Here is a 20,237-nt window from a genome sequence, read left to right as displayed (position 1 = left end):
CCTGGTGATGTCCGCATTTCGTTTTGTCAGATGTTCAATCATGAAGACATCGGATCCTTTCAGATTCTCTCCTTGTTTTATCAGTGCAGTTTTGTGTTTTCTGTTAACAAATCTCACAATGATGGCTGGTTTGTCGCTGTTCGGGGTAGAGAGTTGCCAGGTCCAGGATGGCTTTCTGCTGCAGTTTGACAGCAGAAATCTCCTCTGTCATAAACTCCAGCGACTTCTAAATATCATCGCCCTCCTCAGCTGAGAGACGCTCTCGTAGCGTTACCCTGACGACCCACTAGGTAGTTTCCCACTAGCATCCTTTGTCCAAACTATTCCAGGGAGTTTGGATTTAAATTAAGCAGTGTTAACCGAGGTTGGTACTGATAGTCCACTGGCTCTGCTCCAAAATCAAAACTCCAAAAACTATGAAAAAACTATTTCAGTATTGAAAGCACTGTGTGTGTGCATGCGTGCAACACAGCAACAAACAGGAACTCTCTCATTTATGTATCATTCCAGTCTACATCACACAAAGGTTGGTGACAAACAGCAGGTTATTTAATTAATTACTACCTCAATACAAGCCTTCCTACAGTCCCAGTTTACAGCCTGAAGCAGCCTTGAGCTTCAGAATACTTCTTACTCCTGCTAATGATGCTGGCTACAGTTCCCTGTATTTCTCTTCCTCTCTGCAGCCCATGTGGTTTTCGCTTCATTTCCAAAACGTTCTGTGTACTTATACATCAACAACTTCTGTTTGTAAAAGTTTTTTTAAATTGTAAACTGTGGTGAAAGTCACAGGATTGAACGATGAGAACGATGTTTGGTATTATTATTCCTTCTGATGTTACGATGGCTGTAACATTCATTGGAAAGATTTTACTGACATGACCATTAATAACAAATGCAGCTTAAAACTCATTTATTTAGTCTGGCTTTTAACTAGATTTGTGCTTTATGTTCGATTGTGCTGTTTTATGTTTACCTGTTTTATATTATTGTGAAGCACTTTGTGAATTTTTATCATGTGAAGAGTGCTATATAAATCAATAAAGTAAAGTAAAGTAAAGACAAATGCGTCCTCTTTTTCACCTAGATTTGAAGGACGGGTCGGGTGTATCCTTCGTGGCCCGCCATATCCCAGGATTCATTGCGAATCAAAGGTTGAAGAAAGTTTTTTTGGAAAAAATGGTGGACTGTCGAAGCGAAGCAGTCAAGAAATAAACTTTTAAAAGTAAGTATTGGGTTTTATCTCACTTAAAATATCCAGCGGAATAAATGTTAGTATAATGAAAAGTCTTAAAAAGTTAAATTTATCCAACCTTCGGCTATGTTAGTTATTGCCACTTAATGCAGCGCAGGTCACACGAGATTTGGTTAGTTAGTTAATTTAGTTTCCTGCCGAAGCTGGGTCTGTTTGTCAGTGTGAAGCCAAACGTGCTTTTAGGAAACACCAACCAGAAGCTTCACCAAAAGTCTGACCTGTGAACTGTGGCGAGGAAACAGACTCAACAATGCTGTGCTGAAGTATTTGGTTAAATGAGCTCTCATCCTGTATAAACCACTAATAATGAGACAGACGGTAAATGGAGAATTTCTCTTCCTGCTCAAGTTTCTTATATCAAAGAGCTTGAGCCTGTCACCTGTGTTAAAGACCAACATTTCTGCAGGATCCTATGGCCTGTTTCCCCTTTCTCTAAGTATTTTCCCTCTTTGAATGATTGTATGATTTAAATATATAAAGTGTGTCCAAGCGATTCTATTAGAAAACTGTGTTTTCATTCTGCAAGTTAACAGATATTTGATAAACCTCTGCTGCTTTTGTTGTAAACTTCTTTTGTTGATTTCCTTCTTCAAGTGTCCAGAGTTAGAAGTGACTGAGAAGGTGAGAGGTGGCGGGACAGAGGCTCTCACCCCTGATGAAACACCAGGACAGATTCAGCAGTGTGTGAGGAAGAGGAGGAGGAAAAGGAGCCAGCAGCAGCTGAGAGATGCAGAGGAGAACAGGGGGAGAATAGACAGCTGTTCTTTGTAGTTGAGGAACTGGTGAAAACATTTAAAACAGTTTCTAGATATTTGCTTCATGTATTTGCAGAAGTATCTCCAACACAAACAGCTGCATGCAGGGAACAACTCACTGATGTTTATCCTGCAGGACAGGATCTGACAAGGAAAGAAGGAAAAACAAAGGAAACCACAGACAACTTTAACATTTCTTTGATTTATCCAGAATACATTTAGTTCAAATATTGCTTTCATCACAGTGGGCTGGTCTCAGTGGGAAAGTGTGCAGCTCATTTAAATAAAACGTTCAGAGAGCTGTGAAAAGTTGTCCCTTCAGAAAGTGTGTCAGTATTTTATAAGGATGTCATGTTTCTGTATCATCTCTCTCCTCTTAGACCCCTTACCCAAACATCAGCCTGTTTAATGCTCTGATATCTTCAACATCTTAAATAAATTATATTTCAGTTTTCTCATCAATAAAAGAATATTTACTGCATCATTTTGTCTTCCATTTTATCTGAAACATACAAGGATCAAATCTTTTTAGTTTATTTTGGGATGTGGGACATTGCCCTTAAATATATCTAAAGCTTTCAGACAGTGGTCATTGTATATTAATATTTGTCTGTTAGACAGTCTCACAGGTATAAATATGAAATAGAAATATATACCTTGAATTTTAACTGAAATGTAATATTTAAGACAACTGAGTTAAATTTCATTTTCCTGAAATGGTGTAAAATATCAATTTGATGTACCATCAAAATCAAGTGAGACTCGTTTCAAGAGCCACACTGACAAACTAGTATACTAGCTAAACTTAGCATTATTGTTGGCGAAGGGGACTCGGCGCATGGCTGTAATGTTCACCCAGATGGATGCCACTCAAAAAGGGTGGCACCAGGACACACCCATGCAGGTCAAATTCACAGGTGCTGCTGCTGGGGCTGTAACATTCACCAATCTGCAACAAACTGCATCTTATAATTGTGCAACAATTACAAAAAATTGTTCCTTAGTGTGAAATTGTAGGGACTGTGAATATGTCATCATCTGTTGTGCATAAAATCATCAAAAGATTATGAAAATTTGGAGAGGTCATTGTGTGTGATGATGCCTGGAGCCATGTGTACTCAGACAGCACTGCTTTAAAAGCAAATTCAGTTTTGTAATGGAGATGAGGGCATGGGCTCAGGAACACTTCCAGAAATCACTATTTCTGAACACCGTTCACCATGCCGTTCACAAGTGCTCTATCATGCCAGGAAGGCAATGTAAGCGAGTATCCAGAAACACCGCCATCTTCTCTGGGCTCATTTAAAATGGACTGAGGAAACGTGGGAAACTGTTCTGGGGTCAGACAATTAACTGAAAATTCTTTTTGGAAAACAAGCAGTTTAGACTATGAAAGCCATGACTGGGATATCTGGGACTTGTCCTACATAGCCCCTTTTCCATTAGTACCTACTCAGATCCACTCGGCACGGTTCGCCACTGTTTTCGGGGTGTTCCATTAGGTCATAGTAAAAAACTACCAGGTACTTTTTTAGTACCTGCTCACCCAGGCTTCCAAGCGATCCGAGCAGGTACTAAAATGTGACGACAACAGACTGCATGCCACCGATTGGCTGGTCAGTAGAGTAACTCGATGAGTCTTGAGAGTGTCTCGTTCGTGAAACTCAAAACCGCCGTTTTTGAAACCGGGCAATGAGGGAAATGGCTGCAAAAAGCAACACCGTGTTCCCCAAGTCTGACAAAAAGACACAGAGCGAGCAGCGGGCATATTCTCTCCTCGACATCCAGCTTTTTTGTAGCATTCGTGTCACATATTAATTACGTAGTGACACATTCAGTCGAGTTGCTATGGCGACAGCCATGCAGGTTAGGTAGTACTGGATTGTAATGTAAAGCCAGCTGATCCAAATCGAGTCGTGGCGAGTAGGTAGGTACTAATGGAAAAGGAGCTTATGTAACCGCTGAAGCAGTCGTACTTAATGCTGCACTGAACTAAGATAACAAAAGTAAACACAGAATGCAGTGCTTAGCAGCAACAACTTCAATCAAGTGTTTGCTGACAATGAGTCTTTTACAGCTGTGGAGGAATTTTGGGACACTGATGTTTGCAGAATTGTTATAATTCAGCCACATTGGAGGAGTTTCGTTGAACTGGCTTTTTAAGGTCATACCACAGCATCTCAGTCAGATTCAGGTCAGGACTTTGACAAGGCCCCTCCAAAGTCTCCATTTTGTTTTTCTTGAGGTAGACCAGCTGTTTTGGATCGTTGTCCTGCTGCAGAACTGCTTCAGCAGATGGCTGGATGTTCTCCTCCAGGATTTTTTGGTAGACAGCAGAATTCATGGTTCCATTTACAACAGCCAGTCTTCCAGGTCCTGAGGCAGCAAAACAGCCCCAGACCATCACACTACCACAACCATCATATTTTACTGTTGGTATGATGTTTCATTTTTAAATTGCTGCATTACTTTTCTGCCAGATGTAATGGGACATAAAAAAGTAGGGGTGGGACTCGATTAAAAAAATTAATCTGATTAATTAAAAGGCTTTTTAATGAATTAATCTCGATTAATCACATTAAATCTCACAAGAAAATTTGCCCCAAAGCGCAAATGTGTTTTTAATTTAAAAGGGTTTTAGTGGACAACAGAATCAAATAATAGACATGGTCATGAATATTATAAACTCAAGCACTTTTAATTTCTGAAAAACAACAAAGCATTTAAACTGCATTTCAATTCAAAACAGAGAAACCAAAATAATATCCCTGGCCAAAATTGGGCAGACTTAAAATTAATGTGCTATTTTAAGTATTTGAAATACATTTTCAAAACGTAAATTGTCTTTAAATAATAATAATAAAAATTTCAACATAAAGTGCAGTGTTTCCTCTTAAAAAATAGGCAGAAACATAAACGGTTATTTGACCTGTCCTTCTCTTTCAGCCAGCTACTTAGACAAACTAGCCTGTTCACATTTTCAGAGCTCAAGGCAGCTCTCTTTTTTGTTACTATGTGACATGTGATGTCTGCAGGACAGACAGCTGCAGGTGGGTCCCTGCTTGATTGGACCGGACAGTCTTTCTCGCTGATGGTGGATTCTGTTCTGTACAAACTCAGGGCCCTGTTACACAGGGCTTCCTCATCTGAATCAGAGTCTGAAGACAATGAAGAGAGGAGGAGGCTCTTCATCTTTGCTGGCTCCTTTGTGGTGGCATCTTTACACTTTTCCTGCAGCAGCGCCTCAAGGCTGGTCCAAACCTCTTCTCGCTCTCCCCTTACAAGACACTCTATGTCCTTAAAGCGTGGGTCAAGCACAGTATCGACCTTGAAACACTGATGGCTGAGTGTACATTGGGATAGGTCCTTTGTGAAGGCAGTCTTAAATTTCACCATGTAGTTTGAGTCATCACCTCCATGGTGTGATGCAGGTGGCAGAAAGCAGGTAAAACCACTGAACATGAGACATATGTCTCACCTATAAGAAGCTCAGTCACAAACCTGTAGTAGACAGTTCAAGAAAGGAATTATTAATCTACGCAATAACTGTCAACTGTAGAGCTTTTTGAAGAAACAGTAACAGTAAGTTAAAAAATTGTTTTATGTACCTGCATGGCTCAAGGACAGTCGCCAGCTTTTGGAGTTTTATCAGCTCTGATGGAGTTAAAATGACTGACTTGTGCTTTTGTTTGTCTAAAGCGGCAAAAACGGCTTCTTCAGTAGCTGAGAAACCATATCCAGCATTGAATTCCACCGTGTGGAAACATCCTGTGTGAGTGGCTCTGTTGCCTCAGTCTTGTTTGCTCTTGGTGTAGTTCTGCCATATTATCAGGGCTGTGTTTAAAGTGACCCACTATCTTGCGACATTTTGCTAATCCATCATTAAACACGCTATCAGCAAGGCTAACAGTGATGGTTCTTTACAAGATGTGAGAAACACGAGGCATGTGTTGGAATGGGAGGTGTCTTACTGCAGCCACCATGGTTCGTGCACTGTATGTCCCAATTGTGGTGATCTTTTGTTGAATTCCCCTTTCCACTGCCACAGAGAGAAACCGCTCAGAGCAGTTTTCGGCATAGTTTCTGGTGTTTGTCTTCTGCACAGTCAGGGCAAACGACTGTAGAGTCCATGTCCCATCTTTGACATGTGCAGTGACTCCCATGTAATTAGAATTACTAATGGAAGTCCAGTGATCCCCAGCCACAAAGTCTGCTTTCTGTAATGCATCTGATTTTGCTTGCTTTTCAGTGTCATAAAGCTGTTGAATTTTACTTGGATCGCCTGATGCTAACTGTAGCACATTTTCTAACCCCCATCTTCTACCACTGATAATGGTCTACAGTCCAGAGCAATCCATTTGGCGAGAGAATTTGTAAATTTGCCCGATGTTGATTTACTAATTTTGGTCCTAAAGTCAGTCGTGTCATCAAGATTGGGCTGCCGACACCTTTTTTTGATACTCGAACTGTGACTGCTAGCACTAACAGCTCCCACAGTTTCTGTGCTCGCTGCAACATATTTTGCATTTAGATGGTACCATAAGGTTGAAGTGCTTCGGTGGTATGCAAACTCCTTTTTGTACAGTTTGCACAAAACAACGCTTTTATCAAGGCTTCGGTCAGGTAGTCTTTTGAAATGAAATTTGCCTCCAATCAGTCCTAACATCGTGCTTTCTTCTGATTCTTCCATTGTTGTAGTACTGATGTGTGCATCAGTGTGATCGCTGTATTGACAAAAGTTCCTCGTTGCTTGGATGCAAAGAGTGATTAAATGTGTTACTATTTTTTATGCGTTTATTTGTTTCAGATTAATAATTGCAATTAATGCGTGGGGGTGTCATACATATGAACAGCATTAACAGAGAAAAAATATATAAAATGTACAAATATACAAACCAGTGTAAAAAAGTAAATATGTAATAAATAGTGTTGTGTATATACAGTTGGGTTATTGCACATAGAATTTGATATTGCACAGTGGTGGTTTATAGAGAAAATGGGAAAAATTGCGGTGGGGGGGGGGCTGTGTTATCGGTGCATGTGAGAGTTCAGGGTGGTTATGGCCTTTGGGAAGAAACTGTTTTTGAGTCTGTGGGTTTTTGTGCTGATGTTGAAACCAGGGTGGGAGCTGTCCTTGATGATGTTTGCTGCTCTGCTGAGGCAGCGGGAGGAATAAATGTCCATCAGGGAGGGGAGAGGGCAGCCGATGATCTTTTGTGCTGTCTAGACCACACTCTGAAGCCTCACACTATCCGCCTTGGTGCAGCTGCCGTACCATACCGTGATGCAGTAGGTTAGCAGGCTCTCAATGGACGAGCGGTAGAAGGTCAGCAGCAGGTTGGAGTTCAGCTTGTACTTCCTGAGGACTCTCAGGAAGTGCAGCCGCTGTTGGGCCTTCTTTACGACTGCTGAGATGTTGTCTGTCCAGGAGATGTCAGCAGAGATGAGGACACCAAGGAACCAGAAGGAGAGAAGCCATCTGTCCCACTTTAGATGGAACAGCTGTCATAGAAATCTGGCCAAATTCATTAAAGCCCCCAAAATGTGACTATCCAGTGTTGAGATCAGGAGGGAGAGTTGCTGTACACACCTATCTGCATCTTCTCTCCTCTTTCCATCATGCCAAAACCTCACCCGCTTAGTGATGGTGTCTGCTCCCAGAGCATCAAAAAACAAGCTAAAATGAGGCTTCACCTTGGTGGTTTCAGAATTTCATCTCAGCTTTTTGCAGATGACGTGATTCTGTTGGCTTCATCAGGTGGTGGCCTCCAGCTCACACTGGAGTAGTAAACAGCTGAATGTGAAGCAGCACCTATGAGAATTACCACTGAAGCTAAGCTTATATACATATTTAAATGTATTTTGTTTTTATTTGTTTTGGCTGGGGGTTCATTATAATTTTTTTCTCCATTTCTCTCTTCAGATCTTCAACAGCTTGTCTGTGGGAAAGAGGAGGCTCTGACAGACCAGCAGGTCTGTAAGCAGGAGAAGAGCTCCAGTGTGGACCAGGAGGACCCAGAACCTCCACAGATGAAACAGCAAGAAGAGAAACTCTGCAGCAGTCGGGATGGAGAGCAGCTGGAACTGAAGCAGGAGGCTGACGCCATCAGAATTGATGAAGAGCGGCTCAGACTGCTGGCAACCATCTGGAAACCTGAGATAAAGCTGCACAGAATAGGTCTGTAAAACTGTGATGATTCATAGGAAGAAATAAAGGTCCAACTTCAATAAGCGGCATGAATGCATCTCTTTTCTGTTAAAATTTAACACTGAGCCTACATTGTCTAAATCAAAGAAGACACTGAAGTCTGAAAACTAATTAAGCTGTGAACTCAGTGATTTTTTGTGTTAAACTGTTGTTGCTCGTTTTCCAACAGATATTAAGTTGATGTCTGTGAAAGTTCTCAATCATCCAGGTTATTGTGGTCTAAGGAGCTTGGAAAGAAAAGCATCTGCAGTTCTTTAAGTTTGAAGACGTTTCATTAGAGAAGCATCTTCAGTTCTAAGAGCAATTGGTGGAGAGTCCCAGATTTAAGCCCTATGGGAGTGTCCCCCAAGAGGGTCATAGACACCCTAATGAACATATCACATGAGCCAAGGTGTGAAAACAGGTGTAGGTCACAACCAGCCAAGGTTTTGAGCTCATTGTGAACCCTAGCCCCACCCTATCACCCCTCACCGTCATTTGTTCCTGAATTTCTTTTGAGGATCTTGTGGTCTACTCTGCTTTGTCAGGCAGGTCCTGTTCAAGAGATTTCTTGATTGAGAACAGGCGTGGCAGTAATCAGGCCTGGGTGCAACAGTGTGCCTGTGCCACTGATACACTGATCCACAGGTTAGAAAATACAGGTTGTGCACACCAAACAAGCCAGACAGAAAGCGATGCTATAATTATTCCTAACTTGTGTTTCTGAATATGAACATTTCTGAACAGTTATTTCATTGCACTGCTAATGTTCTTATATAAAATGCAAAATCGAAATGTAAATGCGCTCCAATTGTGCAACAATGTGTGTGTGCCAGAAATATGTGGCGCTTATTAATGGTGATTAATAAGGTCAGTGAAATTCTGCTGTAAGAGTGAACCAGGAAGCTCTGGTACTCTGCTTATAACTGCTGGCAATTCTCAAGCTTTATGCTCTCCAAATAAATTAACAGACATAGTGGTACCTTTATTTTAATCCTGGTTCAAAAATGTTGTGCTGGATTTGGACACAAATCCAAATCCAACAACTGGTACATGTCCAGCAAATAAGTGTCCAACCTGCAGTGTATTTATTTAGTTATAGGTCAAAAAAACTCCATGTGCTTACAGGTAGGAGAGCACTAACAGTTAGTAATGTTACACATTTATACATTTCCTATATTGTTTCTGCAATCAAAGCTTTGTCATCATCCCACGACCCCTCAACCTGAATGTAGGGAATAGACCAGCAAAATTTACAGTGTAACTTAAAAACATGCAGAATTAGGCTACATCCACACATACCCGGGTGTTTTTGAAAACACAGATTTTTCTATGCGTTTGGGCCTTTCGTCCGCACGTAAACGGCGTTTTCGATCACTGAAAACTGAGATGTTTAAAAACTCCTGCCAGGGTGGAGATTTTCAAAAACTTTGTTTTTTCCTTTACATGTAGACGAGGAAAACTGAGATTTAATCACGCAACGTCAAAGGTGTGCGCCATTTCTGACGTCACGCCACGTTATTGTTTACATGAGATACATTTCTACAATGGCAGATATAGACAAAATACTGCTGCTGTTAATCTTGCTAGGCATTTACTGTCCCTCCACTTAGAAAGACAGAGGCGTCAGAGTGAACTTCTACATTCAACACAAACACTCTCACAAACAAATCCCGACGCCAACGTCATCGTCGGTTTTGAATAAATTAATTTTTTACATTTGAAATGATGAAGGAACTTGAGAAGTAACACAAAATTAGCTGCTTTTGCAGAAAAACACAAACTTTTCAGGAGTAGTTAAGGTTTGCATAAAACCCCGTTTACTCTTTCCCTCCCAGGCTTCTAGACTTCTGATTGGCCAACATCTCTATATGGTTAGGATTCGGCGTGTTCTTGACAGTGTTTGACTGTGTTTTTGGCGTTTACATGTGGACAGAGATATTTTTTTCAAAATGAAAATGATAAATTTCCGTTTTAAAAAATACGTACGTGTGGATGTAGCCTAAACAGGAGCAGGAGGAACTCTGCAGCAGTCAGGATGGAGAGCAGCTGGGACTGAAGCTGGAGTCTGACGGTATCTGGGCTGATGGAGAGCGGCTCAAACTCCTGGCGACCTTCTGGAAGCCTGAGACAGACCTGCACAGAATAGGTCTGTAAAACTGTGATGATTCACAGGAAGAAATGAAGGTCCAACTGTTTCAGATGTCGTGGAAATTTCTTTACAGATGTATTGATCACATATTTAAACCATATCACTTTAGTAATTGTAGAATTGCATTGTCACCAGTTGTATGCATGGAGGATGGTATCACATATACACACACACACAGTGGGGCCATTGTAAGTTCGTGGGAGACGTTAAGCAGATAGTGAAACTCCTACTTATTAGGGATGTAAAGCTTGTTCATACAATGGAAGCTGGGCCCAGCATAACGACTAGTGGAGCCGCAGGGGGCGTCCCTAGATTTTTAATCCTATGGTCAAAAAGGGTTGGAATTGAACGCATGGAGTATGTTGTGTGAGAGAAAGAAATGTCAACAAAGAAAAGAGTTAGGCTGGCTGATGTGCGTAGGATGAATAATGGAAAGAGATGTGTTAAAATGTGGAAAAAGTAGTGTTTTTGCTGATTTAGAGAGGGCAAGTGTTAATGAGCAGAGATGAAAATTATATTAAATAAATGTCTTAGTGAGTCAGTCCCAGGCGACCACAGACCTGGATCAACTTTCTCCACGAGCACAGCGGGCGGAGCAAAATGATAGATACATAATTGGAACCACACCGAGGCCGTGTTTCAGCTGAATATATAACAGCTTCACCTCCGTGTACATCTTATACTAAAAAACAAGCTTCAAGGACAATCAACCTCTCCCTGAAGACAAAATGCAGCTCCAGAGCAATGGCATCGACATCAAGAGTCAACAACGAGGTGAACAGACAACAGCACTGCCCTAAACCTTGAAGGGTCCAGCAGCATGTCCAAATACCATCGTAGGTGGAAGCATGATCTTCCAATCACAACCTGGGAGGTTCACTCGCAACATCACTGTGTGAATGGACTTGGGAAGAATGAAAATTGGGTGGAAAATTAGGGACAACTGACTCATGGAGGTTGAGAAAGTGTCCGGATCATCGCAACAAAGCTAAAAGAATGCACACACACACACACGCAGAGAGATGTAGAGAAAGGCATCTTTTAAGGAAATGCCTTTTTGGGGTGAAAAAGCAGCTGTTTTTTGTGTTATTTTGCAGAAAAAAGCGATGAAAGCCGCTCCGATCTGGAGTCCCGTCCTCCCCAACGTTTTTTTCCTCCTAGAACGGCCAGAAGAAGAGAGGTTAGTGAGCGCGAGGATGAACACTAAGTGTAAAATTGTACCTCTAACACTGTAGCATGATACCCATAGTGAACTCTGAGTATGCAATGCTGTTGCTGTTGAATGGTACTGAAATAGAACTTTTCTTTTGGTGATTTTTGTATGATTAAACTACAATTAAAGGGTGGGATATAATAGGTATAATTCTAGTTTATCCTCACATTTAGATTTAGGTGGTTAGACCTTCACTGGAGGAGTTTGTATAACCTTTGGTTTGCTTAGATGAAGTATGTGTATGTGTCAACATGACCTGATGAAAACTGCTTAGCTAGGCCTAACGATGTTTCACTATGTTATCTGCTAACAGGACGAAACTTCCAAGCATCCAGCCCAGGTGCCTCCTGAAACATAGATAGTAAAGTCTTCCCTGCCTGGCCCGGGTGGGACAAAAGACCATTGTAACTGAAAAGATACAGAGTGTTTGGCCAATGTTGTAAAAGGGACGCTGCCACACCCCAAGGTTAGAGCTCTCATGACTGTAGAACTGTGATGTTTGATGTGTGTTAACTCTCCTGCATGCAGTAATTAAAATAGCTTGACCACAGCTGACCTTGTTGCAGACTTTATTAACAGAAATTCCACCACAATCTGTACTCGGTTTTAGCAGATGCCTGAATTCACCGTGCATGAACTGGAAAAGTTGGATTAGAGCGTCCCTAATTTATATAAGAAGGTGGTTTTATGCCAAAAAATACAAAATAGTGTTTAAATCAAAGCTGGTGTTAACTCTAAATGTATCCTAATTAGTGCTGTCAGCGTTAATCTTGTTAAAATGACTTTAACGCCATAACCGCATTAACGGGGCAAATCTCCGTTAGCGAGTTAACGCAGATCGCCCTGTGCGAGGGCTGCGCGGCGTTAACGTCATTTTAACGAGATTAACACTGACAGCACTAATCCTAACTCTATATCTGTAGAATAGCAAAAATGACTTTTCTGGAAAAGGTAAATATTTTCAGGGTTACATTTATTTTTTGTAGTAATTAGAGGAAAAACAACCAAAGAAAGCTCAGCGTAAAGCTTAGTAAACTCTTCTTTCACTATCATTTACCATCATAAATCTATAAATGTAAGACGCATGCGAGGTTTTAGACAGTTAACTAGTAGAAATAATCTGAAATTATCCATTCATCTAACTGAATAACAGATTGTGGACAGAATGACCAAATCCAGAAAAAAGACCAGAGAAAAGAGTCTTTGTACAGATGAATTTCAAAATAAGAGCTTCCCTGTTACCCATCTCTGTTAAAATGCATCGCTGTTAATATGTTAAAAGTTCACAGAGACTTTTCCAGCACAGACAAACTTCCACATTTTGTTTTTGCATATGTTGCGTATACATGAAGTCGCAGAGCTTTATCAACTTTTGAGAGAAAAGTTTTCTTCCTTAAGCCGTCTCTAATCTCAGATGACTAATTTAACAGTAAGCGAACAGGCAGAATGTGACTGCCAGCGTTGAAAAGAGGATAAAGAAAGTTGAATTCTGCCTCGGCCATCAGCGCCGCTCCTCCTGACCTGCACATGTTTGTGCTCGCAGGGCATTTGTTCTGCTTGTCAAAGTCGCCGTCCAATTGGGCGCCGCTCGTATTAGAGAGATCAGTGTATTTGCATGTCTCCACGATGGCTGCCTCGCTCGTTTCTCTTTGTGAATATAAAGCAGACAGAACTTAAAGCTGAGAGGTTTCATTACCGAGTCTATCGCAGCCGTGCAGTTCTGCCACACAAATTAAATTGTGCCACTTTGTTGAGCACCGACCTCGTCTTCATAACTGCAGCTTCATCTAAGCAGCCGTCAGCCTGCAGAGAAACTTTCCACCAAACGGACGTCGTAAGATTCACCTTTTTACATTTTCTGTTAACCTGCAGCTCAAACACACCTAAAAGCGTCTGTTAGTTTTCATTAAAAGGTTTCAGGTCTCACTCGGGAAGCAAAACGTGACGAAATCTTAATAAGACACAGCTTAACGACAGAGATTTTCAGTGTTTGTGAGATATGTTGCTAATTGGGAAAAATGAAGTAAAAGCATAACACAGCAAGGAGGTTTAAATGGGACGCAAAACCTGAAATATCCTCCTGCAGTGTTGTCCATACAGGAAGGCCTTGAAATGTCGATGGAAAGTGAAACGTGGGTGAATCAGGAGTTAAACTGACAGCTTACAGGTGACATGATGAGAGTGAAGGATATTAACCTACATATGAGGCAACCTCAGCTAACTGGAGTTCTGGGACCGTTTTCGTACTTTTGGAGTCTTTTGGAGCATTTTTAATGACATCATCTGACCAGTTATTATTTTTATTAACATTTATTTAACCAGGAAAAAAATAAACTCTCAAGATAAAAAAACTCATTCGGGGTGGCTGTAGCTCAGGTGGCAGAGCAGGTCGGCCACTAATCAGAAGGTCGGTGGTTCGATTCCAGGCTGCCTCCTGGCTGCATGCCAAATATCCTTGGGCAAGATACTAACCCCATGTTTGCCTACTGGTGGTGGTCAGAGGGCCCGGTGGTGCCAGTGTCCGGCAGCCTCGCCTCTGTCAGTGCGCCCCAGGGTGGCTGTGGCTACAATGTAGCTTGCCATTGCCAGTGTGTGAATGACTGAATGTAGTGTAAAGTGCTTTGGGGTCCTTAGGGACTGAGTAAAGCGCTATACAAATGCAGGCCATTTTACCATTTACAAGAGTGTCCTGGTCAAGAAGGACAGCAGTACGATCATAAGTTGCATACATTAATAGCACATAAACATACAAATCCATAAACCGTAAGTACAGTGAAAGAGTAAAAAATAAACCAAGACTTATAAATGTCAGCATTAATAAAGAATATATACCAAAAGTATTTGTCTAATATCAGAAACAAAAGAAAGGCAAAACATTTTGGTGTCTGAATTGACTCCATTCAAGTGGTTTAAAATTGCCTTCAATTCATTGACATCAGTTTGTTCAGTTTTAGTTTATTCTGCAGCTGATTGCAGGAGGATGGAGCAGCAGATTCGAATGATCTTTTTCCAAATTCGGTGTGAACCTTTGAGACAGATTTAAGGAATAACTCTTGGTACCAATGACAATGACTCCCCAGATTTTTTGATTAATTTATGTCTGTAAATAAGATGGGAGCAAACCTAGAATAGCCTTACAGATAAGAAAATACCAGTGGTGGAGTCTACGACATGACAGAGCAGACCAGCTAACCCTTGCATACAACATACAGTGGTGAATAAGAGCTTTAGAATTTATAATGGATCTCGGTGCTCCATGACAGACAGGATCCTGCACATGTAATCATTCACATGATGCATGCAGGGGCAAAGAGGGGTGCATATAAGTGGTCCGTAGGTGCGCATTCACTGTCAAAATAAAAGACACGCACCAGATAAAAAGTTGCAACGCACGTTTGCGTACATAAGATTTTCTGGAGGAGGACAGACATTTATTTAGAACTCTTAAAGATGTTGAAGAAGCAAGCTCCTTTAAGCAATTACTCCACCTCCAAAGAAATGTCAGAAGGAGTCCAAACCGCAAAAGAAGCGCGTATTCTCGGAAAAGTGGTTGCAGGAGGTGAGCTGGCTTCAAACAAATGATGAACGCACGAGATTTGTTGCAGAATATGCCGTGAAAATCCCACTGTAGCGGACAAAAACAGTGCCTTTTATATGTACGCAAACGCGCGTTGCAACTTCTTATCTGGTGCGCATTTTTTATTTTGATAGCGAATGCACACCTGCGGACCACTTATGTGCACCCCTGCATATAAATCACATTGCCATAATCAAGTATGGACATAAACGTCCAAAATACTCTCTTTCTTTCCTTTAAGGACAAGCTGGACTTTATTATAAAATAAAAACCACCATGGGTGATGTCATGAGGGCTACTCCCATCTTTTATATACAGTCTATAATGTGAGTTGTTTTAAATAATATGTTTAGCTCTTTCTTTAAGTTTCTTCTTTACTGAAATAACAGTAAAGTTAAAAACTACAAGAAAAAACTACAACACCCAACACCCAGAATGCTCCAGCTCTGCACAGCCTCAGTAGCATCTTTGAAGATTGCAGTAGGCAGGATGCTCCGGTGTGTGTTGGCCCTGCTTTGACGTCTTCCGTACGCTGGTAGAGAGAGGGTGGAGGTGTTTCATAGAGGAGAGCCCTGCCGCCCTCTGAAGGCTTTATTACTGCACCGCATTACACAGAGAAAAAAATATTAATAAATTGTATAAAATTCATTAAAAATGATCAACAGAAAGAATTTTCTGGGAAAAAATGAATAAAACTAAAAATAATGTAAGAAAGGGAAATAAATGTAAATTTAAAAAGAGATACCTCTAAAATATTAATAAAAGCTTGAACTCTGAATACCATATGTCATAATGGTAATATAAGTTAGAATTAAAAATCTCACATATTAATGTGTAAAAAGAATTAAAATAAATAAAATGTCTGTAAAATTTGGAAAAAATAATCAAAGGTCTGTAAAATACTGTTAAATAATCCCAAAACATTTTTTAATTAATACAATTTACCAAAATAAATAAATAAATGAATATGTGAAAAATTTAAAAAACATACTTTCATGGTTTTGAGGCAAAAACAAAAAAAACCTAAACGATTAACTGATGATTAATGCTGTATGAAAAGTTATTTTTAATAATTATGTGCGGAGTGTATGTGCATAAAAAAATGTATGAAAATACCTAAAATGTGTAAAAAACATTAACAAAAATCCTGCAAATTAGAAATGAAGTAGAGGTCATTTATTTTCCATCTGCCTCGCTTTGAATTCCCTCCTGTGGAGCCATTTTTCCTTCTTTGAACTCGAACACGATAACAAGCGCTGAAATGTCACAGTGCAGCTAATCTCAGGCTTTAATCCCAGTAACACATCACCTCCGTGCTGCATCACCTGCTCCTCCTCGGTCTGATCTGAGAATTCGATCGATCTGTGACGGCTCTTCCTTAGTTGATCACTTCATTCACGGACACCTCAACTTCTGTGAGGTAGCTGATGTGTGGCTGACCTCAGCAGACCTGTGCGAGAGTTCAGTTCATCTGTTTTCAACTTTTTGAATTCTTCTTTGCTCATTTTTATATTTTTACTGCATTTAAACTTCTTAGATTTGGGTTAGAGGTGCGTTTTAATTCATAGACAAACAATATCTTAACAACTTGAACAGACTGATAAGATGCCTTTGTTTTTTCCCACCTTTTATTATTGCACTGCTCTAAAGAGCACACCAGGACTTATATCCTGTAAATGGAGCTTATGTAGGTGAGAGTGCTGTGTCATGTATCATTCTGGTGTTTATCATTTTAATGACCACAAATTCACTGTGGTTCCTCCACAATAATTAGTTAACACAACAAAACACACCTGTCAGCTTTTCTTCTCTTCTGAAACTGGAATGAAGTGTTCCCGTCTTTAAGGCATTATTGGTCAGCTTCTGTTTTAACTGTGTAAAATAAATCGAAAAGACTTGAAGAGTATAAAATGGTAAATTAGCTTTAAAGGTCGCCCAGATGGCGTGTTTTACTTAACACATTCATGAGCATCTCAGTAAGAAGCTGAGAAATGCTTCGACTTCCTGTTGCAGACAGTTCACGCGGACATCCACGCGGCCACCGGGAGCTGCGGAGGTGGTGAGACGGAGCTGCAGCTGACGGAGGAGGTGCGGGAGATCCAGAGGGAGCACAAGGACCAGAGGATCGGTGTGTCGGTGGAGCGTGATGAAGATACCAGCTGGCTAACTAAACCTTTGTTGTAAAGGCTAATAGTTTATAGACTGTATATAAAAGATACTTCAGTTTAAACTTCATTCTGATTGAAAAACTTTTAAAAGGAAACACTGGAGATTAATTCATTGTGACGTAGAAATCAGAACGTTTATTTACAGAAACATTTTCGTGAAGGTAAAAAACTTGATCAAACATGGCAGATATTTACAGTGTGTACAGAAACCTCTGCTGACTCGTCCTGTGGCGTTTGCTCCTCAGTACACTTTGGCCCTGCGGAAGAAGACGTAAAGTATGAACTTTAGTATTTAAGGAAACGACTAAGATTTGTACCGACCCAAAAAACCCACATGAGGACGCCATCACCTGGAGAAGGCGGATATGGAGATGAGCCCGAGCAGGAACTCGAGGCCGTAGAAGCAGAGCAGCACGGTGTTGAGCAGGAACTCGAGGCGCAGGACGAAAGTCTGCAGCAGAAGGTAGTACACGGCGAGCGCGGTGCAGGGGAGCAGGACAAAGAGCGACATGCAGGAAGCCAGAGAGCGCTCGCACAGGTTTCCCTTCCAGCCTGGATGGAGACGCAGTTTGACACTCAGTTTGTGACGTGAGTGTTGTGTGTGTGTTGTGTGTGTGTGTGTGTGTGTGTGTGTGTGTGTGCGACATGTTTTTGTGAAGCACTTTGTTGTCAGACACATAAATGTCTGAGGCGACTGTTGTTGTGATTTGGTGCTATATAAATAAAATTGAATTAAATTGAATTGAATTAAATAGGAGATGGCAGGAGCAGCAGAGCATGAACAAGACAGATAAAATCATCTTATCTGACTTCTTAAAGGACATGAAAGACCATTCCTGTTATAAATAAAGATTTATTCAAAATGAGACGTGACTTTGCTCACCGTAAAAGATCCGCAGAATCTCAAGAGCGAGGAAAAGCAGCAGCAGAACGACGTCCAGAACCAGGTTATCTGACGGGTACGGCAACAAAACTCCTGCAGAGAGCAGACATCAGAACGCCATCACCATCATCATCACCATCAACATCAATATGACCCCATCATCATCAGCCTCTCCATCTTAACAAACACCATCATCTTCATCACCATCATAATCCTCTCCTCCAGTTTAAACTGTGGAGGCTGTTAATTGGATTTAACCTGCTTAAATAAAGTTCTACAGCGACGATGGACCCACGTATGACTTCTTAACAAAGTGAGTTTAAGGCTGCAGCTGAACAAAAACAGGAATATTAAGCTTTTTTAATGTAAAAATAAAATGTTAAGTTAAATGTGACTCGATCTTAAAAAATAAAAGCACATTGGACTGAGTTCAGACTTTTGTGGGTTAGGCGTACATCAGTAGACCTCCTGAAGGACTCCGATTTCTCTCCGACTGTAGCCCGGCACAGTCGTAGCCGGGCTATGACTGTGCACTTGCTGAGCTTGGAAGCTTCGACGGTAAATCAAGTGCCCCTCAAACTCAGTCCCAGTTCAGCTTGAGCTCGCAGCGCTCGGTCAAAAAACCCAATTCTCTGTCCCATTTAATCGTCTGCGTGAACGGCACCATTTCTCAAACTCTGTCTCTGAGTTCTGTGCTGCAGGAGAAAGAGGAGGTAGAGGAGGATGCTCTCACACACCTTTATAGATGAACATGAGGACCTCGGCCAGGTAGAAGGCAGCAAAGTACCAGCTGTTCAGATAGAACAGCACCTGCAGAGGAGCGGACGAGAGCTGAGGAAGAGGAGGTCAAGGAGAAACAACGGCAGACACAAAGTCACATGACCTGCAGCTCTGCGTTAGAGTCAGGTGAAGGATACGATTGGTTGGCTCCCTGCAGGAAAAAAAGTGGGAACAGGAAGCAGAAGAGTGAGTTACAGACCACAAACAGGACAGATCAGATTACTGATTAACCTGCTGATTGTATTGGTGATCTTGATAATATTATTAATGATATAAAATGTTTAAATATTTATTTAAGTGATTTCGTTGTACACACAGATTTGCAGGTGTGCTTTCTTTCTTCTGTCTCTTTCGGCATATCTTTGACATTTCTAATGTCTGTGATTGTTTTTACTGCATTTAATAATTTATTTATATTCTTTTATTATTCTATTCTTTATAAAGCAGCTTTGCGCTCCAGGATGTCTGAACTGGGGATTGTCGTTCATGCATCTATGTCATCACTTCTGAATTATAGCAATTTTCAAATTTCTTTGTTCTCTTGTCTTAACAAAGCTTCGCTAGAACGTCTGCAGGTCATTCAGAGTGCCGCTGTGAGGGTTCAGACTGAGTCACTGCTGATTCAGCTGCTTCAGAGTGCACTTTAAGAGTCTGGTTTTGACTTTTAGAGCTTTCCAGGGACAGGAACCTACGTACATCTGTGAATTTTAACATCCATACACTGCCAGCAGCTTCCCGTGGTCATGTTGTCAGGCTCTGAGTGTCTGAGATCTGTGGACTCTTTTAAAAGTCAGACTAAAACTGATATTTTTAAACTTCCTGTTTAATGTGTTGTTTTTTAGGCTTTAGCATCTTTGTTTTCAGTCTTTTCAATGTGACTAACTGAGCTGAAGAGAGTAAATAAGGAAACGCAGCTGCTGTTTCTGTGTAAAAACATGTGCTGCGGTTCTTTATCAGTAATGTTAGCGTCTCTCTGACTGCTGTGGTTTGATGAGCTGACAGAAACCTGACGTGTTCGCTGCTCTGACCACGCTCAGCCTGCTCAAAAATAAATAACCATATACAGTTTTATTCGACCAGTAAACTCTCCACTGACTTTAACCTATGAAATATTTAAAACTTTAACCCTGCACCTTCACCGATTTATCAACAACAAAAGCCTCACACTCACCGGGCGCCATGTCCGCTTCAGCCCTGTTGCCGTGGATACCGTTTGATTTGGTCTACGCATGTGTGAAAAAGGCTTTTTCCCGCTTTGGTCTTTCAC

General features: G+C 41.0%; 1 protein-coding gene across 1 annotated transcript; it reads right to left on the bottom strand.

Annotated features, from left to right (window-relative positions):
• Window positions 1–17,415: 17,415 nt before the first annotated feature.
• Window positions 17,416–20,212, bottom strand: tmem216 (transmembrane protein 216). Its single transcript, XM_031751750.2, has 6 exons — window positions 20,142–20,212; window positions 19,108–19,121; window positions 18,928–19,021; window positions 18,191–18,283; window positions 17,658–17,859; window positions 17,416–17,564 (listed from the first exon to the last, which is right to left on the bottom strand). Exons 1-6 carry the CDS (start codon window positions 20,149–20,151, stop codon window positions 17,549–17,551), a joined length of 429 nt encoding a protein of 142 aa, XP_031607610.1. The 5' UTR covers window positions 20,152–20,212; the 3' UTR covers window positions 17,416–17,548.
• Window positions 20,213–20,237: the final 25 nt, after the last annotated feature.

This window comes from Oreochromis aureus, linkage group 2 (genome assembly GCF_013358895.1).
Source record: "Oreochromis aureus strain Israel breed Guangdong linkage group 2, ZZ_aureus, whole genome shotgun sequence".
Taxonomy (NCBI): Eukaryota; Metazoa; Chordata; class Actinopteri; order Cichliformes; family Cichlidae; genus Oreochromis; species Oreochromis aureus.
Note: the sequence above shows the minus strand (reverse complement) of the source record. Positions and strands in the feature narration are given on the sequence as shown.